Source organism: Phocoena sinus, chromosome X (assembly GCF_008692025.1).
Source record: "Phocoena sinus isolate mPhoSin1 chromosome X, mPhoSin1.pri, whole genome shotgun sequence".
Classification (NCBI taxonomy): domain Eukaryota; kingdom Metazoa; phylum Chordata; class Mammalia; order Artiodactyla; family Phocoenidae; genus Phocoena; species Phocoena sinus.
In genome coordinates this window covers 130,067,671-130,095,440 of record NC_045784.1, presented here as the reverse complement: position 1 = coordinate 130,095,440, position 27,770 = coordinate 130,067,671, and the positions used below count along the sequence as shown (strand labels likewise).

The window sequence follows — 27,770 nt, the reverse complement described above, 5'->3', positions numbered from 1 at the left end:
ACAGCTCGCAAACAAGAGGGCTCAGGACTCTTCGGTTATGGCGGGCGGGGGGGGGGGGGCTGCGGAGGCGGGGCCTATCTTTAATTTACCTGGCAGGTATTTTCTTCTTGTATTCCAGCCACATGGCTTACATGCTCAGAGCGAAATTAAGGAGTCAGCTCTGGGCTGGCTTTTCAGGCTGTACACTGTCCTCTAGTGGTGCATCTCCTGCCCAGTACCATTTCCAGGGCTTGTTAGGGGACATGGCTCTCTGCTGGTTTAGATAACATCTCCTTCCTCATTTGGGATTTCATCAAGGAGAAACCAAATTACACATACAAGGCACAAACGCAATAAAGCAGGCAGCGGTTTGTAATTGCTTCATTAACATTAACTTTAACTAGCATGCTTAGCAGATGAGTACAACTGAGGTAACAGTTCGGTGTGGTCACTAGGCGAATGAGACATTTCTGAGACCTCCCAGGAGACTGCAGTGTGGGGACTAGAACGGGTTGTGTCCTCTCTTCACAGAACCGTCGCTGCAAGCAGCACAGGACATACTAGGAGCTTTCCCTGCTGCCCCACAGCCTCCTCACGGAACAGGGGAGATGAAGGCAAACCCCAGAGGAAATTCTAGGGCAACTGCAGCCACACAGTACCTGGGAGGCCACAGGTAGGATGGCAGCCGGCGAACTGAACTGGGACAGCAGTGCACGGCGTGGTGTACAGTGCTCAAACCTGGGCAACTGCGGGCTACAACTCAATTTGCATTTTCTTTACTCATGACACACATTCAAGAAACTGTTACCTTATGTTGGTCCCCAGCCCAGTTATCTGTAGTCTCATCAGAAAATTTATTAGGTGGTTGTTTTGTTAGCTATTCTGTCACTTAAAACCTTATCTTATAACCCATATTTATGATTCAAAGGTGAAAGTTACTCTTGTATACGTAGTTATGGCTTAACAGGAAAGTAGTTAACTGGCTTTGCTTTTAAAAAGAATAAAGCGCAACCATATAGATTTAAGTAATGGGTTGGCAATAAGCATAAATGAAAGGTAAAGAGGCCAGTCTTTACCTGACCAAAGCCAACAGCTATTTTAATTCATTAAAATACACTTCACAGCCACTGTGATTTGTCTGGCACTGATTCCAAACATACTGAGCGGCTCATTCGGCTTTTCGCTCCGAGGCGCTCCTGGCACTGCCAGCTGATGGACCAGGATATCAGGCACCATGGATACTGCTGCACAAACAGCCTCCCCGATGCCACCTGGAGAAGCAAGGGACATTAGGCTCTGCTCTGGAAACAGCTAGTCAGCCTTAAAACCCCATCACACAGAGGCCTTTGAATTTGTGGTTCCCAGGGAAGAATATCTTTCACTGGCCGTTGATTCATAAACAACCATTCCCTGACTGACCAGAAGCATTCTCGTTCAAAAGTGCAAGTCTCCAAATTGCTCCCAGCCTCACTTGTGGCAGGGGCTCTTTCCACTGGGGCTCCATGGATGCAGGCGTCTGTGGAACTCAGATTCTCAAAGCTGTCAGGAACCTACGAACTGGATGCCGGCTTCGGAAGGGCCGGCTTGCAAGGCTGGCCCCGGGGTGGTGCCCGGGCAGTGGGCTGGTGCGAGTGCCCTGCATCAACAAGACACTTTCCCTACTGATAAGGGTGGTCCCTGTGCCTGGACTCTGGCACCACAGGGTCGTTTAGGAGGCGCACCTGCTTTCCTCTGGGAATCGGGAAGTTTGGCACGTGCCGGGCAGCGACCAGCCCTCAATGAAACCCGGGGCGCTGAGTCTCGAGTGGGCTCCCTGGGTCTCCAGGGAGGCATCTGTCACTGCCGGAGAAGGGAGAGTGCTCGGCTGGCCCCTCATGGGAGGGAGAGGGGAAGCCGAAGGTGTGGGGTTCTCCACCCCCGACCCGCGTCTTCTGTCCTTGGGGGTGCTGGCGCGTGCCCTGTCCCTGTCATCAACCTCAGCCGGGAGGGCACTGGAGTGCTTTCCTGCAAGTCACGGGGGTGTTCTTGGGGCCCCTGACACGCAAACACATGAAGCTCCCCACTCCCTCCTCTGCCCCACCTGACCTTCCCTAGCCAAACACTGCCCAGCCCCCTCTCCCTGGCCACACTTTTCCTGCGTTTGCTGTGTTCTCTGCTTGCAAGGCACCATTGCCATTTTTTTGTGGGGGGCAAACTATTAATCACTCAATACTCAAGAGCAACCGTGAAGCTTCTTATGACGCCTCCCCTCACAATGCCAAGTTAGACATCCTCTGCACTGCCACTGAACCAGCTGCCCGGGGACCAGGCACCGCACACTGTGCTCAGCACACGCAAACGAGGATGGGCAGGGCCCCACCCTTGCCAGCCAGTGTAGGCGGGCAAGAGATCCCATACCCAGACCGTCGCAAAGAGCGGGCAATACAGGCTGCTGGGTGAGTGGTTGGCTGGAGGTGCTGCCCACGATCACGGCACACCTCCGGTCAGGGAAAACAGACTTTCAAAGTGGTCCCCAAGGCCTGCACACACCTTCTGAAGAGTGATCCTCCACTGTGATAATCTGGCCACCTGTGGCTTTTGCGTTGGAGTTGATGGTGGCTGCATCCAGGGGTTTAACAGTAAACAGGTCGATGACGCGGATAGAAATATCTGGAGAACAGAGATAACCAGCTTGGTGTATGAAGCGGACTCAGAATAAAAGACAGATTGGGGCACGCAGGCAGCCCGAGTCCTACCACTCCCAGCTTGAACTTCAGCACTCAGCAACGACCAACTGACCTTCTTGCTTAGAAAGATCATCGGCGGCTGCTAAGGCTTCATGCAAAGTCACTCCAGCTCCAACAACCGTGAGCCTGTCGTTGACATTGTTGCGGACGACCTGGTGTTGCACCCACAAAGCAAAAATGCTGTGCTTACTACACACAGAGTGTGTCTCAAAGCGGAGGGCCCTCTGCTACAGTGCTCTCCTGAGCCCACCGATTTCACTCCTTAATAGCTCACTATAAAAAAGGCCGAGTCAGCACACTGACCAACAAGGACACATTCTTTTCAATAAGCCCCACTTCCTGTTTGTTTAACAAATTCACCTACTTTTCCTCAGGATCCAAGATGCCAAATTACTAGGTTCTTTTACAATAGGTATGCAAAATGACCCTTTAGCAAAGCAGGTGGATTTCCAACTGGGATGTGAAAGGCTGAAGGCCAGAAGCGAGTTGTACAGCCCATCTGCTCCGGAGCATGGACTCACACCCACCAAGGGGTCTGAAGAGGCACCACCTCTGGACTGCTTGAACATCTTGCTGGGGCACTCACACAGAACGGACTCCGATCATGAACACGCTAACGGGGACCATTTGGAGGCATTTTTGAGGTGCCCTGTGAAGCCTGTGCATCAGTGGACCCCTTCTGTGGCTGTGGAAAGCAAATCTCAGAGCAGGAGGAACTCGCCCAGGGCAGGGCTGAGACCAGCAGCCAGGCCCATCTGCCTTCAGAGCCCATGCTCCCAACCACTCGCTATTCTGTAAGCAGACAGGGTTCTCTGCTCTTTTTTTCATCGTTTTGTTTCCTCCAAAGTCACCCAACCAAAGGCATCTGGAAGTCTGCATTGCATTCCTCTGTACAGCTTTTGCCGTAGCTTAAGAACCACTGCTGACTACAGATATTCAGGGCTTCAAACCACCCATCCCCATTCTTCGAGAATGTTCTAGCGTTTTTACACACACACACACACACACACACACACATATATATACATGTATAGATACATACATATACACATATACATACACACACCTACGTCCCCCTTTGCAAACCCAGCCCTTGAATTATCCACGGCATGCATATTATCACACACGTATTAACTCACATCAGGAAGTTACTTCATTTTGTCAGGACAGGACAAACATCAGGGGGGGAAAAGAAAGAAGAGAGATATGAGAAAGCTTTGAAAACCATATGACTATCACCAAGACACACTCCCCACCGCCCCTGGAGGCAAACATATGGCTTTGAGTTAAACATGGGAGTCAGGGAACAATCGTGTGAACGTGTAGTTCACACTGAAGTGAATAGTACAGCTTTTCCATTCAGCAGAATGGAGCTATGGGGGACTACTGACTGCTCTGGGTACACCCGGTCTACTGTGGCACGAAAGCCATCCAGCGCTGTGAATTCTGGAGCAGCCTAGCCCTTAGCAATCAAGCTGGAAGTCACCTATTACTCTTCAAGAGTGGCTATCAGTCTTTCACATACTTAAGGAGAGTATTAATGATGTTCTAAAAGGCTTATAAGATAAAGACAGGACAGAAAACTTTCCTATGCAGTATGATCTCAACTAAGATATACACGTATATATACGTGTATATAGAAAAAGCCAGGAAGAAAACGTGCCCAATGTCTGTAAGCACTGCTCTCTAGGTGGTGGGCAATCACTTATTTTCTCCACAGACGCTGCTGGTTTTCTGCACGCACAGCTCCGACAGGCAGGCACACAGACGCCAGGTTGCCGTGGGGGCTTGAATCCTGGTCTTCCTGAACACCTTCTCTGGCCCTCAACTACAAAACATGGCTGGTTGCTAACAATCTGTGCTTCTAGGGCTTTCTCAAGGATACAGGAGATAGGAGGCACCTTGCGATGCCAGCCTTTATCAGCAGGCCTGGGGGCGAGGCCACAATCCGTGTGAAAAAACAACCTCAGGGTCACACAATGGCCAGAGGCAAGATGGTTCATATTTGTTTGTTATATTCCTGGCCTTGGACCTGCAAAACCAGAACCTAACAGATATACTATTCATCTGAAATGGGTTCTATTATTTTGTTTAGCTTGAGGCTGTGATAAGGTACAGCAAAGCAACAAGTTGTTACCAGCTTATCTTTAAGGGCTCAACAAAGAGACTCCTTTCAGAAAGAATGAAGCGTTAACTGTGGATGTCTCTAGCGCTGGCTTCAACAACAGTGCTCTCCACATGAACCGATACTGGAAGACACTGGAGAACTTAAGGCCTTACCTTGGCCCGTCCAATCTCAAAGATTTCATCTGGGGTGTAAATAACTGCAGTTTCTGGCCGACTGATCCGAATGTAGCACATCCCCTACGGTGTAAACGAACACCAGAGCCACAGTTTAGAAAATCAAACTAAATTTCCAACTAATAAACCTCAAAAAGAAGTGGAGGAGGACCTAACAATTCTTTGTACTAAAAACAAAATGTGCCTTTTGGAGTGAGGGCCAGCTGTCACGGGGTCAGGTTACTACGAAGGGCCCTGCTGGGTGCCCTGTGGCGAGCCCTCCACACTGTGCTAGCTCACCCATGCAGGAAAGCTTTCTCAAATACAAATCGATGTGTTGTGTCTCCACAGAACATAAACGTGGGGCAGGAGCACTGACTCACCTTGAACAGAAAGCCTACAACACATGGGAAACAACTTTTGTCCCAACAGCTTCTAATGCCATCCTCAGAAGTACCTTAGACACCAGAATCTAAAATGACTATTTCTCCAACAAAAAGATGTAAATACGTTTTTTATCACCTTGAACATGTAAACAGGAATGTAAATGAATACTCAAATGTCTAGAGTATTTGTTAATTTACATGCATACTTAAATCATACATGATAAACCAATATATGAATTTAGGAACACTGATTCCTTTCGCTCATTTACATGCTATGAACTAGTTGTATTCGGTGTATTTTTATGAGGTACAATTGACTTAAGTGGAGCATGCCCTGAATTCTGGTAAGTTATACACCGTGTAACCACCTCCTGAGTCTGGATAGCATTTGCACCTGCCCAGAAAGTTCCCTCATGCCCCTCTCCCGTCACTCTCCCCACCCAAGAAGCAACCTCTGTTCTGATTTCCGTCACCACAGCTTTGTCTCTTGAACTTCCCACAGACGAGCTCCGGCAGCACACAAGATTGTACTGTACATGCAAGGACATAAAGCAATGTCTATGATATAGCAAATAGAAAAATCCAGAACTATGTGTGAGGCCACTTAGGTTTAAAGGAAAAAAGTCAAAGAAACTCATGTCTCTAACACGTTGGAAATGCTTGGAACGGAACTTGCACAACCCACCCCAACCGTGCCCAGGGTTGCCTGTGCAGGGGCATGGGTGTGTGCAGGGCTGCAGGGTGAGGTGAGTCTGGCGACCGCTAGCTAGAGTGGTTAGAAAGATAAAGATTCTGTCCCGTAGCCTCTGCTGCAGCTGGGTTCTGGACAGGAGTTAGGTTGTGTCCATCTGATGCCCTTGGGTGAGACTTCAGGAGGGGCAGGCAGGGCAGAAGCCAGACTTGTACCCATCTAAGCTGTTTCTGAGGGTGGGATAGGGCTGGGAACCCCAGGGTTTGTCTACGGTGGCCTCCCACTGGCAACTGTCCAGTTTTCTGATATCACGAGGTGGCAGCTGCACGGGCTGTGTCTAAGGCCAGCACATGATGGCTTGTCGCTGGAGCCCACTTCCGTGGCCCTGCCAAGGGCTCCCTGTCTCAGAGCCCCAGAGCACTCCCTCCTTCTTGACCCAAGTCCCACCCGATACAGGTCATCAGGGGTTCGAAATTCTTCTGCACCGTTTTTTACAATGCGAATGTATTCATGTCCTTCGTGGTTCATCACCCTTTTTTGGGGCAATGGTTCTACTTTTAAAAGGAATCCTACAACCAAATTTCCTATAACGAATATCTATCTTCTTTACGCTGAGAAAAAGATGGGAAAAAAAATCAAACCATCAGTACCAAACTAGCATCAGAGCCCAGAAACATCTTCTGTCTGCGCCAGTGTCCCCTTAAAAATACCTTGGTATTGGCCGCCAGGAACACAGCATGCTCCGTTGAGATGGCATCGCTTGGACAGAAAATAGTGCAGTTCGGAACCGTTCGGAACATGGCCAGATCCTCCAGGGCCATCTGGGAGGGGCTGTCTTCACCTGAGAAAGCAAAGCCATAGCCCAACAAAAAGATGAGCCTGCTAGCAACGTGGCATAGGCCTCTTCTTGGCCCCAAGCCTCGCTGTGCTGCTGCCCTAAGTGACCCAACACTCCTCCCTGAGCGCCAGGCCTCTGGCCCTGTTCTCTTCTCCCTAGGAGGGCCCCCTCAGACTCTGTCATTTCTTCTCTGCTCTTCTACCTTCTTCTCCATCAAGAGACTAAAGTTTTCAGACTCAAATGGTCTCATTCATTTCTCGTGGCCTTCAAAGTAGCCGAGCATTACAGAACATAACCTTTGGGGTGCCCTCGGGGTGCTGCTGGAACTCAGGGGGCCTTCGTGTGTGGGGGAAAGAAACTCTGTGGAAAGAGAAAGCCCAATGTACACCAGGGTGGCCTAGCTCTTCCAGCTAGGATGGGAACTGTCACCGTGTACACTGCCTGGCCTGGGACTGCTGTCTCTCCTCAGAACCCCAGCTCCTCTGGGCTGGACCTAGAGCCACTTCTCCACTTAGCTGAGTTGAAAACTTACTCCTCACCCAGCCCCAGGCAGAGAGCCCAGACCTCCTCTCTCCTTGCTCTCTTCCCCTGCATCTGGCCCATCCAGAGACTTCTTAGCCAGTCCTGCTCTCCCAGGAAGTCCCCAAGACGACACCCAAACATGTACTTCCAGCTCTTCCCTCCAGCATTTGGCAGCAAGTGTAAGCTGTCACATCTACCTTGACCTGCCCTGCCACAGGAATGTCAGGTGCCCCATCTTTCTAGACTCCCCATTTCTGTCATCCACGGACACGACTCCCGGATGTTTCCCAGGCAAGAAACCCCTGGGGACTGGGGTTTTGCTGTTCTTGCAGTCTGAGACTCCTCCTGTCAGCAATGTTGAAATCTTTCTTCAGGTTCTCACAGATTCGCCCGATTTTCTATCCACTGCTAACACACACCTCGGTCCTCCTCCTGGCTCCCGTGTTTCCCACAGTTTCCATGTGGCCCATCCACGGTTAATGCCCACGTGTCAGGTGCCTCGAGGTTTCCCATTCTGTCCAAGCAGGCTGCTCGGGCCAGCAGAGTCCTGGCGGGCTGTGCTCCTTGCTTTGCTGTGCCCATGCTACTCGTCCCCACTTAGACTAAGGCCACCAGAGAGCAGTAGACAATTCGGTGATGCCAGGGTGACCCAATCCCTACCTAGTATGTGGTTTGACAAAGAAGAGGCACTCAGGACAGATAATTATTTCTTGGTGACAGAAAAAATGGGCACTTTTCAGTAATACCAAGAGATCAGCTCAAAAGTTACCCAGAGTGTCTGGAACTTCTAGAACATGACATGGCTTTTTTCAAAAAGGAGGTTATGGATAACCGAACATTATGGAACCTTAAGTACGCCGGCAGTTCAATCTCTTACAGGCTAATCTTTCTCTGTAAAGAAGGAAGGCGATTAAGATGACGGCATTGAGGACTCATACCTATGGATGCCCCGCAGTGGGACCCAATAAGGTTGATGCTGGTTCGAGAGATGGCTCCCATCCGGATCTGATCAAATGCTCGGGCCAAAAAGGCAGCGAAGGTGCAAAGAAAAGTAACCATCCGACCACGGGTGGCGCATCCCAGCGCCACGCTCACCTGCAACACAAAGAAGGTGAATCAGAACACTCCCGGACCCCACTGCCCCTTCCGTTCCCCAGCACAGAGTGTGGGGATCTCAGGGAAATCTCTACTCTGCACCCTCTCACCTTGCCACCCCTCCCCCAGGCACCTACCTGGGAAAAACCCAAACCTGGCAAATCCACGGTGTCCCCTGAATGCTGCCAGAAAAGAGAGGAACTGCAGTGCTAACCCTGCTCCTTCAAATCCAAGATGTGGAAGCTCGGGACACTCAAGGCCGCCCTGCAGTCCCCGTGGGTCTCCTTCCTATTCTCTTCCCCTACCTTCTGTCCCCTCTCTCCCTGCCCCTTCGCATGCTTCCCCGGGGCACTTCCGGGGGCAGAGAGGTGAACAACGGAGGCTCTCCTATCCCATCCCCACGTCCCCACCGTGTCATTAGGAGAGGGACAGACCAGTACCTACTTGAGGCCCCCACTTGCCCACCCTGCTGAACCTCATCCTTCTCCTGCTTTCTCAAGGGCACCTCTGACCGTGCAATTATTCCCTCCCCTCCCATGTTTCCTCAGTTTCTCCCTCTCTGATCACTGAAGTGTGTGCTAGTATCTTCCATCTTCCCCCCTCACTTTCACCTTGTCCTCCCGCTCCAGGTGCTGCCCTTCGTCTATGTTCTCCTTCACAGGAAACTTCGCACCCTTCCTCATTTCCCACTTTCTGCCCGTTTCCCTTCATCTAGGCTGCCATTCCCTGTGAGGGACCCAGAAGCTGCCAAATGCAGAGGTCACCTGACCCTGTCTGCATCATATCTGACCTCTCGGGAGCCTCCAGCACTACAGACCACCCGTCTCACTGAACACTGCTTCTCCTGCCCAGGCTGGTTCTGCTGGGCGGGGCACCTAGACTGAGTCCTGGGGCTCGGGCCACACTCCTCCTCATCTGTGCCCTCCACGGGGAACCAGCATATGGTCTCATTGTGTCACTCTGATGTGCTTGATGCTAACCACCCCTCTCTCTCTATTCTTCACCTCCCCTGGAACGCCAGGCTCACATACCCTGGCAGGTTTCAAACTAGAAGATGAACATCTTGGGGGTAAACAAAGACCGTCCAAGGGAAACATGGCTGTGGCTGGTCTCAACATCAAGATCCTTGACTCCCACGTCTGTCTGCCAGCAAAAGGGCCCAGGGCCTACTTCCCGCTGTCTCCCTGATAATCGCCTCCCAGTCACTGACTGCCAAAAGGCGCTCTCTCACCCACATCGGGTCCTTCAGTCGGGCAACATCCTGGAGTGTAAGAGCTCCGGACCAAAACAGAAAGGACAATTCGAAATAATCATAGCAGCCTTGAGAAACTACAGAACTCAAAAGGTTGGATAACAAATTCTTTTTTAAGTCAGGGGTTTTCCAATTCTTTTAACAAAACTGAAAGAGAACCTAATGCAACTGTCAACCCTTTACAAATAATTTTGCACCGACAGCTTTACATGAAAGATCACTGTGTCGTGTTTGGCTTATAACTGGGAAGGAATTCAAATGAATTCAATGATGTTGCCACAACAAAACTCTTTCCCTTCCCATCACCTTATTTATGTAAACAACATTTCTTTGCACTTACATCATTAAAATACGAATAGATTTTGTTCTGAAACTTGCCTCATTCTAGCTTTAAGTGTACTTAACCAATGCTACACAAGCTAATAATTATAACTGTAGCTCAATCCAGAAGAAAAAAAATTGTAGTGCTCCAAGGCCTATGGACATAGGAAAAATTTTAAAAACTATCAGTGTATATGCATATTTTTATTGCAGAAAAGAGCTGTCAATAAAAGGCTTTCCTGCATAAATATATTTGGGGAAGCAGAACGGAAATAAGAATTCAAGTAGAAAAACGGATTTAATTTCTGACAAAGAGAGCCTTCATGTAATTGGATGATTTGAGTATTAAAGTGTCACAAATTTCAATATACGGGAAATTATATCCTTTGCATCTACTTAAATCTGTGATGAAAAATTTAGATGTTAACTTAAAGCTAGGCAGAAAAATATCTAGTTTAGAAGAACACATTCAGCAGTTTGGAAAGCAAACACATTTGGAGATAAATGATCTATCCTCTAACCTACCTGGCACCCCCATCCCCATTCTAACAGGTACCCTGACCCCCCCACCCCAGGGCCCAAAGAGAGCTGTGTTCCCAAAACCCATTCCTCCCCCAGTCTTGTCCATCTCAGGAAGCGACACTGCTCTGTTCCCAAGTGCTCTGGCCTATGCCCTAGTGCCAGCCTTGGTTCCTGCCCTGACACCTACCCCATGGCATCCTGCCGACTCTCCTGTCAAAGCTGATTCTGGATGAGTCTGCTTCTCTTCAACCCCACAGCTACTGTCCTGGTCCAAGTCGCCATCTCCTGTCACCTCCCCAACTTCCCCCAACAAGCTATTCTCCACACCGGCCTTTCTTTCTGCTCCCTAAACAGCTCAGATTTGGGCATGCCACAGAGCTATCTGGGCCCTCTGCTGGGAATACCGTCCCCCCAAGATCTATGCATGACTGACTCCTTGTCACTTAAGTCCCAGCTTAAATGTCACGTCCTCTGAGACCTTGCTCCTGACTGGCCCTAGTCATGCTATCACTGTAGTCACCAGTTTCACCCGGTAGCACTGGATACTACCCACTTGCTGGCTGCTTCTTTATTCATTTTTTTCAGTTGCTGATTGAAAGAATCAATGAGTTAGGAAGCAAGCTTTTTGATAGGTGGCTCAATTCAGAAAATTATGAATTGTATTTTTTTCCATTCAAAATGGAAACAGCTTAGCTTAATGAGACCCACAGAAAAATGTACATATTCTTACAATTGCAATGACCTACTTTACTGAACGGGGGGGGGCTTAAATTCCAACACTGACAGGGCCAGGGAAGCACCGTGAACAAATGAGCGGGCCAGCAGGATGCAGGGACATGGTGAGCTGGCTGTGGACCCCCATCTAAATGGGGCCCCTGCTTGGCTCCAGCTAACTGGTGGCAGGCAGGAAGGAATGTCGTTCCAATGTTGCCAGATCTTCCCAATCTTCAAGAGAATCCAGAAATTTGGATTCCATATAAAATTTCCTGACTTTTAAAAGCTGGCAGCTGGGACTTCCCCGGCGGTCCAGTGGTTAAGACTCCGTGTTTCCAACGCAGGGGGCGCGGGTTTGATCCCTGGTCGGGGAACTAAGACCCCACATGCCACATGGTACAGGCAAAAAAAAAGCTTGCAACTAATTTAAAATATTTGTAAATACTACTTGTTCCAAATACAATATCTCTGGTGGTCACGTAAGGCCTGCTGGCCCACAGATTTCTGGCCAGTGCTGTTTTTGGCCTCTACGATGTGAAGGTACATGTGCGCTGGCCTCTGCACTGGCACAGAGCTTTACAAGTCAAGGCGTTTACTTGCACAAACTCCTTTCTCTCTCTTGAGGGGAGTGTGTGCGGATATGTGCATGCATAAGAGACTCCTGCATTAACGTCATCCTGGGAAGAGACTGAAGCACAGATAAGCAGAACAGCTCTACCTAAGGCCACAGCACTACTGACATTCTTGAGGCTGCAATTAGGGCAACATTTGAATATCTAGGATATATTAGGCCCCATGCAACAACGTGGAGAGAAAAACCACAGTCCCTTGTAGCTTTCACTCTATTGGCCTCTGAGATGTTGTAGGATTGCCTGGTTGTGGGATGGGCAGGGCAGGAAGAGTGGGGTCACCTAGAGCTACCAGGGAGCTGTGCATGCTTTAGGCCTGGAGACCTGAGGGCAGATGGCTGGAGCCCCTCCCTGCAGTCCTGGAAGTCACCCCTCAGACTCTGCCTGGCTGCTCTGTACTTGTTTCTCCCGACACTTTTTTCCTCCATTTCCTTTGCTTTTATAAGTGGAAAGAAAAACTGTAACACAGCGCAGGCCTCCTATGTCTGGTGGGCCACTGTTTGTCGATGAGAAGGCTCCAGATGGATGTTCCCAGCATACATACCATGTTTTGCTCAGAAGAACACTCAATGAAGTGCTCAGGGTGTTCCTTCTTGAATATGTCAGAGAAGGTGGAGTTCTTGCTGTCACCGTCCAGCACAACGACTCTGTCATTTGCACGGCCCAGTTTAGCCAGGGCCAGACCACATGCTTTCCGAGTAGCTATCTGGAAGTTAAACAGCAGAGTTTCTTAGAATGGGTTTAGAAGGAAGGTGAATTGGTAGAATTATAAATTGTCATCTACCTTAATGAAGAAAGAAAATTTACGATTCACCAATGATCTCCTTTAGGGTAATAAAAAAGGACTGCTAGCCAATCTTAAGTCCATACTTGGCTCACTGGGTATCAATTTCCCCCAAATAAATTTATTCTTCTGTCCCATTCCTATAATTGATTTAAAAATTTAAATTTCCCCAAATGCAAATGCCTCTGTGAGTGTTTAACTATAAAACTGATGATACTCACTGTAAATATTAAAATGTAGAACTTTAGAAACATAATACAAATAATAAACAATTCCATTAGGATATTGTTTGAGATTGGACTCAACCTATGGATTAATTTAGGGGAGAACTGACATCCTTACAATATTGAGTTTTTCTATTAAAAAAAACAAGGTTTGGCATTTCCTCAAAGAGTTAAACAGAATTACTACGACCCAGCAATTCTACTCCTAGGTATATACCCAAGAGAAAAACACATCTACAGGAAAGGTCGTACACAAATGTTCACTGCAGCATTATTCACAATAGCCAAAAGGTAGAAACAACCCAAATGTCCAGCAACAGATGAATGGATAAATAAAACATATGATATACCCATAAAACGGAGTACCGCCACCACGTGGATGAACCTCGAGAACACAGTGCTAAGTAAAATAAGCCAGACTCAAAACTTCGCAGATTATATGATCCCATTTACATGAAATGTCTGGAATAGGCAAATCCACAGACACAGAAAGTAGATTAGCAGTTACTAGGGGCTGGGTGGGAATGGAGAGTAACTGCTAATGGGTACAGGGTTTCTCTTCCGGATGACGGAAATGTTGTAAGACTGAGTGTGGTGATGGTTGCACAACTCTGTCAGTATGCTAAAAACCACTGAATTGTACATTTCAAATGGGTGGATTATATAGAAATCTATAGCTTTATATATCTTTACTATCTCAATAAAGCTGTTATTTAAAAAACAAGGTTTGCCTCCTCATTTATTTGTCTTTGTTCACTCATCTAAACACTCTTAAAAATATTTTTTAAAACAGGCAATTCATGTAGATGAGTACAAAAGTCAAGTTATGAAAGAATATCGAGTGAAAAGGCCATCTTCCTCCCACTCTCCCAGTTCCTCTCCCCAGAGGTAAGGGAAATGACAGGTTCGTGTAGCATCCTTTTGGCAATGGTCTACTCACAAATACTTGGTGAGCATCTCATGCGTACAAGGCATGTGAGCTTCTTTTAGGGCTATAGTTTTATAAGTAGCTTAACATAGACCTTATATACTTAAGTTTATTTTTAGTTATTTTAGTTTTTACTGCCACTGTAAAAGGGATAACCTCTCCATTTTATTAATATAAGAATCAGTCTTTGTATATTAGTTTTGCTACAAGCTCTCTTTCTGGACTCCTCTTATTTCTAACCACTTTCTGTCGATTCTCTTGGGCTTTCCAGGCATACAACTCTACCACCTGCAAAAAGGCTTGCCTTTTCATTGTCAGGACTGAGTCTTTTATTGTTAATGATCATAATTTCCCCCCTCCTAATACTGGTGAATGATATGCATTACTAATTTGAACTTCACTGATTCATATACTTCTTTAAGGTACTGAGTTGAGACCGGCGAACATTTTATTTAGAATTTTTACATCAATATTCATAAGTGAGGTTGGCCTGTAGTTTTTTCCTTTGGGATAGCATTGTAACATTTTGGCTTCATAAATGTCTTTTTCCATATTCAAGAAGGTTTGAAATAGCCTAGGAATTCACCTATTCCTTGAAGGTTAAAATTAAGTCACTCTTGCAACTTAGTGAGCCTGGCGCTTTGGAGGTATATAACTCTTGGACAGTTTTCTCAAATTTTTCTATGGCTGTTGATCTACTTAAGTGTTTTGTGTCTTTTTAGTCAATTTTGGTATTTTATGTATTCCTAAAAGAGGTCCATTTTTTTTTACAGGTTTTCATACCAATTAGCATAGTTTTCTCAAAATTCTGTTTTCTGCATCTGTGGTTGTCTCCTCTAGTGACTAATTTTATTCATTTATGATTTTCATCTCTTTAAGTAGGCTAGATAATAGTTTGTCTACTGTATAAGTAATTCAAAGAGCCAACTCCTTGATTTGTGTATTAATGTGACTTCTTGTTCTTTAATTCATTAACTTTTTACGAACTGGCCTGTTTCCTTAATTTTTCCTATTAGTAAAATATGAAAAGCTTCCAAAAAATGAAAAGCTTCCATAATCCCACCTACCTTACAGACATAAACACCTCATCATAATCAATGCTGCAATTGACATTCATTCTAGTCTGCACACTTGCACAGGTGTTTCTGTAGGATAAATTCCTGTGAGTTGCACTGCTAGTTTGAAAGGTATGAACAGCTAAAGTGTTAACACATACTACCAAAGTAGCCTCTGTTTATATGTACTTTTCCCTTATTAACAGCATTCTTCTGCTTTTAAATTTGTTTTCTAATTTCTCAAATAGTCATTTATTTTACACCCATATTACCAGGCTAAGAAAACGTAAGTAACACTCAAAATGTCCCCAAATAAATAAATATTTCCTTCCTCCCAGGCTCGCCACCTTATTTCCTTAGGTTGTGAAGACCCTGCATACTTTGAATACAAAAGTGGTAACAAAAAGCAGAAAGGCTGTATGTTCAGGGTTTCGTGCCTAATTTGTTTCCTTTTTGAAGAACTGGTCTTTGATGAATTGACGTGTTTCCTTGTGTAATCCAGGGAATAAGCCCAACAGATCAATCCAGCCAGGCCCCCACCCTTTGAGAAGACACAGAAGCAAGCAAAAGTTGCATAGCAATGGACACAAATAAGCAGCGACTGACTGGTAAGAAAATTCAGACCTGAGTTAAGTTTGAAATCAAAGAATAAATATCAGAAACAGTAAAGGAGAAGGTAAATCCATATTTGTTGCTTATAATCTTTAGTTAAATATCACATCACCTAACAATTTATTCATTCCTGGAGATCAGAGTAAACAGAGTCCTCTGTATTAGGAAAAGCAGAGAAAAAAGCAGTTTGCCTACCATGTCACCAACATTGTAAGCAGGTGGAGAGGTCATTTCTATATCTGTGATGTTGATTTGAGGCGAGTCTTCAACAGGGGGTTTTGGGTTAAGCTTCTTCTTGGTCTGTATCTGGCTCTCAATTAGCTTGATAATTGCTTCCACTCTTTCTTTTGGCATTGGCCTTTCATGCCAGTGTTCTGCATCCTCAACATCTGTAACCCAATGGATAAAACGCATTCATTTCCTAAGTATCTAATGAGCTCCTGTTCGGTCATCTGAAAGACATCCAGATGGAGAAGATGTCAGCCACAGAGTAAAAACCTGGCACAGGGGGCCTGAAATAGTACTACAGTCACAGGAGACAGCCTTGACAAAGGCCGAGAGGCTCCTGAGGGGGCCACTGGCCCATGTGCTGGTGAATGGAGGGGAGAGAAGGAGATGAGGCTGGACAGGCAGAGCAGACCATGGAGGATCCTATGGGTATAAGGAGTTTGAGTTCTTATACTCAAACAAGATGGGAAACCACTGACGGGTTTCGAAGGGGGATGGTGACTGATCAGATCCACGTTGTAGAAGGGTCACCACAGCAGTCATGTGGGGGCTGGCTTGGGGAGACTGCAGTTAGGGAGAGATGACTGGGCCTGGGCAAGAGAGATGGAGAGGAGCAAACAGACTTGAGACGTACATCAGGAGCAGAATCAATCAGAATCGATGACAGACTGGGTATGTGTGTAGGGGGCACGTAAGGGGGAGGTGGAGGCAAGGACGATACCCACGTTTCTTCCAGGAGCAAACTGGTCCAGTCATCATTTACTGAACGGGGGTGCCAGAATAAGACTGTATTTTGAGAAGGAATCATAGAAGAGTTTTATTCTAAAATGTCAACACTAGAAACACACCAGGAATCACACCTACTGCAACTATTTATACTTGAGATGAACAACTTCAGATGTCCACTTGGAAATCTGCAAGAAGACTTTCAAAACCCCCTCCCTTCCCCGACCCTCAGTTCCACAGTTACCTTTCCCAGAGGCGCTGCTTTACTAGTGGCCTGTGTGTCTTCCCAGGTAGCATGGGAACAGGCTAGGGCGCTCGCAGGCACGTACACTCATGTTTACGTATTTGCTCACGCTCAGCCCCCCTCTGGCTCTGCACTCCCGTGGAGATGGCTCCCTGCTGGTCCTCTAACTGACAGACTATCCTCTCAGCCACTCCCTCGCGCTCGCTTGCTGGGGGTCTGGGCTTCCTCCCCCTTGCCCTAACCAGATCTGCTATCTACAAGCATGAAAAAGAGCAAAAGCACTGGGCGCACGTCACAGGCATAATCACCGTGCATGAAGTCAGCCTCTCTCCACCTCATACGCTAGGCAGGGCTTTGATAACCACAAGCAGGAAAGCAACACTTCCTTACGTGGCATGCCGTGGCCCCTGAAGGTCTTGGCAACTACAGCAGTGGGCTTGCTCTTCACTTGAGCCGCCTGCTGGAACACATGGCACAGTGCCTCCACATCGCGGCCATCCACCACGAAAGTACTCCATCTGTCAACCGAGAATGGGCCAGGTTAGAAGGCGAAGCGGGGATGGGGCGGAACGAAGGTGCCACAAAACAGGACAGTTACCCAAAGGCTTCACAGCGCTTCTGAAAGAGGTCTACGCGGTGCTCGAGGGGCTGGGTGCTGCTGTGGCACGGTGATTCACGTCAAAGATGGCCACGAGATTGTCCAGACTGTAGTGGGAAGCAAAGGCCATGGCCTCCCAGACGGAGCCTTCCGAGGACTCGCCATCTCCAATGAGGCAAAACACCCGGTAGCTGGGGCAAGCCAAGAGACGTTAGGACCCTGCCTGGGGCTCCTCTGGGCGGCTCGAGCAAATAGATTTCATGGAGAGAAACAAAGGAGGAGACTGGAGCAGCTGCTTCAGACCTAAGACAGTTTTCCTTGTCAATGCTGCCCAGATTCCACAGCTGAGGAAATGCAGCTTTCAAAGCTTGGGCCTCACGACATGGGCTGCACCTTTGGCTAGTCTTCTCATTCTAGCTGTAAAAGTAATTTCTACATTCTTCTGCCACTCCTCTGGGCCCAACGAATAAGAGAGGATGGGGAGAAGGCAGCTCCCTTAAATGCCCAAACGTTTACATATATGGTTTCTTGATAAGCTCCATGTTAAGCACTGCTACCTTCTATTTCTGATCTTACAAATTTATATGAAATAATAACAATCAAAACATCCGACCTCAGGAGCGTTTGTTCTGTTATAAATATTAAACTCCTCCGCAGCAGAAACATGAAATATTTAAACCACTAAAACACAACCCAGACCCCCCAAAAATGCTATAAATGAAGTATAAAAATAGTGATTAACCACAGAATAGGGACTAACAGAGGCAACAGTGAGAGATGCAAAAGGTCAACTGTGGAGGAAGTACAGCAAAGTGCCTCCAGAGGGGCCATCTGGGCTGGAACCTGGGACTGAGGGGCTGCAGACTCAGGCACGCTGGGTGAACCATGGGAGTAGAACATGCACACCATCATGGCCAACCCTGAGCCCCCCAGGATCCCCCATCCTGCTGCTCCTACATCAGCAGCACCTGGGCACACACCCCTGCAAGAAAGGCATGGATCTGCCTGTCTTCAGGAAGGTGGACCATTCCAGAAAAGGAGACCTTTGATTAACATGTAGGGGTCCCCAATGGAAAGGCAAATACACCATCTGTTCACTCTATAGTGAACCTCACTGAGATATGGGAAACAGGAAGATGTATCTCTTAGTAAAAACTTGAATCCTAGGACTTCCCTGGTGCTCCAATGGCTAAGACTCCATGCTCCCAATGCAGGGGGCTCGGGTTCGATCCCTGGTTAGGGAACTAGATCCCACAATGCTGCAGCTAAGACCTTGCATACTGCAACTAAAGATCTCGCATGCCGCAACTAAGACCCAGCGCAGCTAGCTAAATAAACAAACAAGCAATAAATAAATGTTTAAAAAAAACTTAGACTTGAATCCTAATAAACTGTTTTCTTTCTTTTTTAAAATATTTATTTTGGCTGTGCTGGGTCTTAGTTGCAGCATGTGGGATCCTACAGTTGTGGCATGTGGGCTCATAGTTGCAGCATGCGGGATTCTTACTTGCGGCATGCATGTGGGATCTAGTTCTCTGAACAGGGATCGAACCTGGGCCCCCTGCACTGGGAGTGCGGCATCTTACCCACTGGACCACCAGGGAAGTCCCTAATGAACTGATTTCTATACTGCAGGCAGCACTTAGGACCCAAAAGGAGATGCTAGAACAGCATCATGAAATATGATTTCTTTTTACTCCTTGAGTACTTGGTAACCTGAACTTTTAACACAATCACTGTCTTTCCAAACTAATAAGTGATAAATAAAGCCAAAGTGCTGGGGGAGGGGGTCGGGGGGTGGGAACAGTTAAATGGTTTCTGGGTAAGCGCCTTACCTGGCCTTGTCAAAGTACCTGCCAGTATATGCCATCCCACACGTGATCCCCAGTCCTTGCCCCAGCCATCCAGTTGCCACATTAACAAACGACAGTCTCTGTAAGAGAAGGGACCAAATGAATCTACACACCCTCATGCACCCCAAAGTGTCAGATCAACGTCACAAAGACAACAGAGTCACAGGTAATCCAGCTGGTGAGGGCAACTGGAGCTCTGACAACATAGAAGTGGGAAGCTTCTGCACACAGCGGCCTAAACAGAGCCCAAGAGCAAAGCAGAAAAAAACATAAGCACAAGTCTTGCCATTTCCACAAGACCTTTTATCTAGTTGTATACAGACCAGATATTCAATGTTTTTGGAGAATATGGACTCTTAAATAGAAACTAGAAACACTGAAGAAGATTTCAATTTCCCTGGTTTGTAAAACTCAAGTCAACTGAGATTTGAGAAGTGGTGATGTAGGAGGTTATGCTAGAAATAAATCACTTTCTACCACTGCTCCATTTATCCCCACTGACCTGCTTGTACGCACAGGCTATCACTGTCCCATGGAGAGAATGTGGCCCTATGAGGGCCACAAGGTGGTGCCAATGCCAAAGGTCTGCTGCACTAAGGCCTCACTCACTCCCAAGCTTCTGAAGAGATATCAAACTTATTCAACACTTCCGCTGCCACCATCTTGGCCTGGCCACAAACATCTCTTGCCTCCGTCAGAGCAGTGGCCTCCCTGCTTCCCTCCACAGTCGTTCTCATCACAGCCACCAGGCGGAGCACGATAAAACCGAAGTCCGCCCCTCAATTGCTCGCGGAGAACTGTCCAAGGTCTTGTCATCTAACGTCAAGTAGAGCTCAAGCTCTTGCAGTGGCCTGTTCACTCCAGACCCCCGTCACCTCCCGCTGCTCCGGGTGCCTGGCCTCCTGGCTGTCCTTTGAACACGCCACGCACACGCCTGCCTCAGGGCTTTAGCAGGTGTGGCTCCCTCTCTGCCGAGTGCTCAGTGCTTGTGCCTAAGTAAGGGCACAGCTTACTCCCTCACACCCTCCAAGTCTCTGCTCAAATGTCAACACCAAGGCTTTCCTGGACCATCTCTTTCACCTAGTACCTGCCCTCCACTTCCCTTGGATCTAGGATACTCAGCCCCATCTGACATGCTATTTCTGGGTTTGTTTCTTGTCTGCCCCCTTCCTCCATTCAGATGTCAGCTCCATTCAGAGACTGGTTTGTGTTCTCACTACCACGATGAGTGGATGGTACCTGTTCGTCTCAGATCCCTCTCCTGTTTTGCTCCACCCTACTGTTCTGCTCTTCCTGGGGCTCCTGACCTTCCTTAACTTTCTCTACGTGCTTTGTGCCCTCACAGATTCCTGTTTTGCATCTCTAGCCCCAAGAACTGTCCCACTGAAGTCTCTCTTGACAACGTCGCTAGCTTAGTCTTTCTCCCTACAGCTCCTATTTTACTCCTGTGACAAGCTCTGGCTCCCAGGTGCCTTATGTGCCCTTGGAGGGAGCCTGTGCTCTACACTCAGACCAACTCCACTTCCCCCCAGCTTTAACGCGGGGGACAAGTAAGCCCACTTCCATAAGGCTTTGCTCTCTGGGTATGATGGTGAGGAAAGCCCCGTTCAGGAAGCAAGAGGCTGTAGGATTAATTGAGAAGATTGATGGGGCATCAACATGATGTCTGGTATGGTGGAAGCACACCAACATGGGTTCCCTTTCCTTTCCCAAGAATCATTTCGCTGTGGGGGGGACACTCACAACTGAGGGGCCAATAATAAAGATGCACACAAGCTGCTGAAGGCACCCAGGAAAGAAACCTTTCTCTTCCAGGTGGTACTTCTCATCTTTGTTCTGACACAAAGTATGCTTCAAGAACAAATTTACAAGAAGGCTTTTTGGTTACTTCCCAGGCCTCCTTGGCTAAAGAAAACAAAAGAGCTGATAAAACAAAAACTAAGGCCTGGGTGGTGGACGGAGAGATCATGAGCACCTCAGTCAGTGCCATGGCCAGGCTTTAGCCAGCGGCCTCCTCACGCAGCTGTCTACATAGACACTCCTGCCCCGGGAGCACAGATTATGGAGACCCTGGCTTCTCGGCCTCTAGCAAATCCATTTACTCCATTCCCAACCAGAGCCAAGATGGACTATGCTCCTGAGTGTTTTCTTTTTTTAAAAAACTAAATTTATGGGCTTCCCTGGTGGCGGAGTGGTTGGGAGTCCGCCTGCCGATGCAGGGGATACGGGTTCGTGCCCCGGTCCGGGAAGATCCCACATGCCGCGGAGTGGCTGGGCCCGTGAGCCATGGCCGCTGAGCCTGCGCGTCCAGAGCCTGTGCTCCACAACGGGAGAGGCCACAGCAGTGAGAGGCCACCAGGGAATTCCCACATCTTTCCCTTTTTTTTAAAGTAAAGCTCTAAACACCCATACTTTGTCTGTACACCTGTAGTTATTCAGTTTTTATGATGAAGGAAATTCAAGCTTACAGAAAAGTTGTACAAATAGTACAATGAAGTTCCATATACTCTTTACCTAAATTCGTCGACTGTTACTAATGGACTTCGTTTGCTTCATCTCTCTTCCTCTACACACACGTTTTATTTATCCTTTACCAAACCTCATTTGAGATTATGTTTTAGACACCAAGACAAGGATCACAACTACGGCTCCAGGTATTCTGCCTATACTCTGCCTCTGTCTTTACTTCCCGCTGCCCAGATCTGGGGTTTCTATTTGCACATGTCGCTCTACCAGTTGAGCTTTAAATGCTTTGGTCAGAACACAGCAAACTTTCAGACAGCATCAAAAGAGCTGCTTGTTCTTCTAGACCGACCTTGCTTTTAATATTTCTTTTCTTTCCTGTCCCCCAATGTCATGAGGTATCTCGTACTATAGCCTAATGAGAAACTCCTTATTGGTATCAGGTCAGATATGCAGAGAAATGGAAGAGAAAGCTGATGGACAGGAGGGACATCCCTTCAAATCAAGCTCAGCGCTCCTCGAGCTCAACAAGTTGGATTCACGCATGTGGCCCTCCTCTACCCAGGTGGCAGAGGATTGGAGCAGCACGACCCTGACAAGGGGGGCTTTAGTGGGGTAAAGTGAGGCACCATCAAAGGAAAAGAAGGACTGCCAGCTGCCACAAGTCTTCCTTCCCACCACGCAGCCCTCACTAGAACACCTTTTAGATCTTTATGAGGTGCCACGGTCTGAATGTTTGTGCACCCTCCCCAGAATCCATTATGTTGAAAACCTAATGCCCAAGGTGATAGTATTAGGAGGTAGCGGTCTTTGGTTAGTGATTAGGTCATGAGGGCAGAACCCTGAAGAGTGGGGTTAAGGCCCTTATAAAAGAGAGACCATTTCTCCTTACATCACACGAGGATATAGTGAGAAGTCTGCCACCAGGAACAGGGCCCTCACCAGAACATGACCATGCTGGCGCCTTGATCTTAGACTTCTAACCTCCAGAACTGTGAGAAATAAATTTCTATTGTTCAGAAGCCACCCAGTCTCTGGTGTTTTATTATACCAGCCTGAACAGATGAAGACATGAGGCAAAGAGAGAAGCACCAAAAGGATAAACAGAGGCCATTTCAGGTCTTGTTGCCACATGGTGGCTTTTAAAATGAGTTCAGGAACCAAGTGTCTGAGCATGGGTTCCTATGCCAGCTTACTTTGGAGAGGACGAATCTGTCATTGTTCGGGTTCTCCGGGTCCGTGAGTTTATACCTCATGATGTAGAACAACAGCACGGACATGATCTCAGATGCACTGCTGCACAATGTGGGGTGGCTGAAAGACATGGCACAGGTCGTTTCTCACAGGCAAGTGACTCACCAGGGACACACACAGTGCATGAGGAGGCCTTTCAGCACATGGTCTCCTCAAACTGGAAGCAGCAGTCATTTCTCCCAGCCTGAAAGAATCCAGCCAAGGGAAAGGAATGCTGGGCCACTGCCCACCAAGTTCACAGCTTTCAAGGATGCTTTGAGGCCCTGGAACCTCACAACTCCTCTCCCCGTAGGGAGCAAGACCTCACAGACCAGCCCCCTTCTATCAGTGGAGCACCGGCATACTTGGGGAAGTTCGCCTGGTGACTCTGTAAGCATTTGAGTGTCATTTCACTTGTATGAATTCATCTGTGATATCCTTAATCAGAAATTTCACAAAGCAGAAATAAACCCACACGTATGTGGTTAACTAATTTTTGATGAGGGAGCCAAGAATACTCAATGCAGAAAAAACAGTCTCTTCAACAACTGATACAGGAAAAATTGGATATTCACATGTAAAAAAATGAAACTGGACACCTATCTTATACCACTCACAGAAATTAGCTTGAAATGGATTAAAACTTAAAGGTAAGACCAAAAACCATAAAACTCCTAGAAGAAAAACATAGGCACTACGCTACTTGACCTGAGTCTTCACGAGGATGCTTTGAATCAGACACTAAAAGCAAAAGCAAAAGCAACAAAAACAACAAACAAACAAAAACCAAGTGGGACTGAACAAAACTCTTCATGGCAAAGGAAACCATCAACAAAATGTAAAAGCAACCTACTGAATAGGAGAAAGTATTTGCAAATCACATATCTGATAATGTGTTTATATGGAAAATATATAAAGAACTCACACAATTCCGTAACAAAACAACAAAAAGTCCTCTTAAAAATGGTCAAAGGATCTGAATAGGCATTTTCCCAAAGAACACATACAACAGGCACATGAAAAGGTGCTCAACATCACTGATCATCAGGGAAATTGCAAGTCAAAACCACAATGAGATATCCCCTCACACCTATCAGAACGGCTGTCATCAAAAAGATGAGTTAACAAATCTGGCAAAGATGTGGAGAAAAGAGAACCCTTGTGCACTGTTGGTGGGAATGTAAATTAGAGGAGCCACTATGGAAAACAATATGGAGGATCTTAAAACAAACAAACAAACAAACCACCATATGATCCAGCAATTCCACTACTGGGAGTATATCTGAAGAAAATGAAAACACTATGTGGAAGAGATATCTGCACCCCTACGTTCACAGCAGCACTATTTACAATAGCCAAGCTATCGAAACAACTGAAGTGTCTGATAGATGAATGGACAAAGGAGATGTGGTACAGATATATAATGGAACATAATTCAGGCACAAAAAGGAAATTCTGCCATTTATGACAACATGGATGGGCCTTGAGAACATTATGCTAGATGAAGTAACTCACAGAAAAAGAAATACTGTATTATTACACTGTGGAATCTAAAAAAAACCCCAAACCCAAACTCATAGAAAAAGAGATCACCAGATTTGTGGTTACCAAAGGTGGGGGTTGAGGGGAGGAGGAACTGGATGAAGGTGCCGAAAGTTACAAACTTCCAGATATAAAATAATTAAATACAGGGCTTCCCTGGTGGCGCAGTGGTTAAGAATCCGCCTGCCAATGCAGGGGACACGGATTCGAGCCCTGGTCCGGGAAGATTCCACATGCCGCTGAACAACTAAGCCCATGAGCCACAACTACTGAGCCTGTGCTCTAGAGCCAGTGCTCTGCAACAAGAGAAGCCACAACAATGAGAAGCCTGCACACTGCAATAAAGCCCCCGCTCACCACAACTAGAGAAAGCCAGCGTGCAGCAACGAAGACCCAGCACAGCCAAAACAAACAGACAAACCCACAAAACTCCACAAGTAAGTAAATAAATTTTAAAAATAAATAAATACTTGGGATGTAATATATAACAAAATGACTATAATTAACACTTCTGTATGATATATTTGAAAGTTGTTAACGGTAGATCCTAAGAATTCTCATTACATGGAAAAAACATTTTTCCAATTTTTGGTATCTATGAGATGATGGGTAATAAATAAACTTACTGTATTTATCATTTTACAATATATGTAAGTCAAATCATTACGCTGTATACCTTAGATAGTGCTGTGTGCTCAATTACATCGCAATAAAACTGGGAAAGAAAATTTTAAAAAATCCAACAAAGAAAACGCATTCTACTTCCTAAAATGAATTTCTTTTAGGAAGTGAATGGTCAGACTGAGAAGTTTCTCATTGTGGTGTAACTTGAGGCCCTTATAGAATGAAGAAACTGCTGCTCTTAGAAAGCAGCCTGCATGGGAGTCCAGGCAGTCTGCCATTAATTAATAAGGGGAGGAGGTGGCAGGGCAGAGGACAAACCAACTCCCTAGAGCCCTGCCACGCCCCAAAAGTCAGAAGAGTAACATTTTAAGCCCAGCTCATGTGTATTAATAATCTCCCCTTTCAAGTTTCACAATACAGAAAATAGAGAGTTAAACCTCTTGCCTTTGCAAATATCCCAAGTGGATAATTTGGATTTAAAAGCTGTTACAGATCTCTTGAGAAAATGCAAACTGTTATTAATTTTGAAGGTGAAGGGAGCAAAATGAAAATGTAAAAAAAAAAAATCCAAAACCATGCAGGTCTTAAACTCATTGACATTGCCTTTTTAAAGTTATAGCACAGGCTGGAGAACAAAACTTAAAAAAGATATCACACAAACTATTTTATCTGACCAGGACAGGGTGAAGTTAGAAGTCAATAATAGAAAGAAAATGGTAAAATTCACACATTTGTGGGAATTAAACAACACACTCTTATAATAACTTTAAATGGGGTATAATACATAAAAGCATTAAATCACTATATTGTACACGCGACACTAATGTAAGAGTCAACTACACTTCGATTAAAAAAGAGAACAACCTTCCCCCACAACGCACTTAAACGAACAATGGGTCAAAGAAACTTCAAGAGAGTTGGAAAGTATTGAGACAAATGAAGAAGAAAACATAAGACACCAAAATTTATGGGGTGTGGCAAAAGCAGTAACAAGAGATAAGTTTATAGCTGTAAATGTTTGCATTAAAAAAGAACGATCTCTGGGAATTCCCTGGTGGTCCAGTGGGTTGGACTCGGCGCTTTCACTGCCGTGGACACAGGTTCGATCCTTGGTCGGGGACCTAAGATCCCGCAATCTGCACAGCGCGGTCAAAATAAATAAATGAATAAGTAAATAAAACTTAAAAAAAAGAACGATCTCAAAGAAGAAAACCTAACTTCACAACTTAGTAACTAGGAAAAGCAGAACTAAACCCAAAGCTACCAGAATGGAAAACGTAATAAATATTATTGCAGAAATAAAAGACTAGGAAAGCAATGTAGAAAATGAACCAAAACAAAAGCTGGTTCTTTGAAAAGATTAACAAAATTAATAAGCCTTGGTCTTCCTTGGTGGCGCAGTGGTTAAGAATCCGCCTGCTAATGCAGAGGACATAGGTTCGAGCCCTGGTCTGGGAAGATCCCACATGCTGCGGAGCAGCTAAGCCCATGCGCCACAACTACTGAGCCTGCGCTCTAGAGCCCGTGAACCACAAGTACTGAGGCCCGTGCGCCTAGAGCCCGTGCTCCGCAACGAGAGCCCTGTGCACCACAACGAAGAATAGCCCCCCCCCCCGCCCCCGCTCGCCACAAAGCCCGCACGCGCGGCAACGAAGACCCAACGCGGCCAAAACAAAAACAAAAGCCTTTAGCTAAAGTAAGGAAAAAACAGAAAATTACTGAATTTACTAAATCCGATTTGAAATTACTAATTACATTTCAGGAATGAAAGTAAGGATATAACCACCGATTCTACAGACATAAAAGGGACTATAAAGGACTGTGAACAATTGTACGCCAATAAATCAGTTAACCTAGAAGAAATTTTTAGAAATAGAAAATCTGAATAAACCTACAATAAGGAGATTGAATCAGTAGTCGAAAAGCTCCGTGACAAAAAAAAAAACTTTGAACCTGATGGCCTCACTGGTGAATCCTCAATCCTCCTCCAACTTTCCCCAAAAAACTGAAGGGAACACACTGAAACTCACGCTGGGGCCAGAACTGCCTCCATACTAAAGGCAGACAAATACCTTCGGGGAAAGCTAACGGCTAACATCTCACGAATACTGACGCAAACATCCTCGACAAAATACCAGCAGAACCAACAGTCCCCTTTGGCTCCGATTCCTACTCGCCTATTACTTTCTTTTAGGCTTTATATCCTGGAACTCCACGTCCTGGGTCGGGACCCTGGCGTCAAGGACAACCACTTACACGGAAAACGCCGGGCCGCTCCCGCTCCCACTCTAGCCGGTCGGACGCAGGCGCTCCGCCAGCCGGCCCGCATCCCGGCTTCTCTCCGCTAGCAGGAGAGGCCGGAGGCCCTGGGCCGCCACTGTCGGCCGGCCGCGGGCCAGTGAGGGGCGGCTACCTGAGTACGTGGCCAGCGGCGGCCACGAGTCTGCGGGTGGCTGCGAAGCCCTGAGGGCCTGAAATGGGGCCACTAAATAACGAAGCCCACCCCGCCCCCGACGGCTCCGTTCAACTGTCTCCCCGGTCGTCGCCGCAGGGCCGGCCGCTCAACGACCGGAGCTTCGACCACGGCGCCTTACCGAAAGCCTGAGGCACAGAGGGTCCTGATGGCGTGGAGGCGCAGGCGATTGGCCATGTCTTGCAGCACCTGCAAGATGTCCTCGCCCATCTTGGCTTCTTCCGCCAT

General features: G+C 46.8%; 1 protein-coding gene across 1 annotated transcript; it reads right to left on the bottom strand.

Moving 5' to 3' along the window:
• Window positions 1-520: 520 nt before the first annotated feature.
• Window positions 521-27,770, bottom strand: TKTL1 (transketolase like 1). Its single transcript, XM_032619044.1, is given in 17 exon segments — window positions 521-1,250; window positions 2,509-2,628; window positions 2,758-2,857; window positions 4,986-5,069; window positions 6,773-6,903; window positions 8,361-8,517; window positions 12,500-12,661; window positions 15,754-15,947; window positions 17,147-17,274; window positions 17,355-17,406; window positions 17,409-17,545; window positions 19,190-19,287; window positions 19,710-19,732; window positions 22,162-22,241; window positions 22,243-22,262; window positions 22,867-22,984; window positions 27,664-27,770. Coding segments are annotated over 17 exon segments (1,884 nt in total). The 3' UTR covers window positions 521-1,077.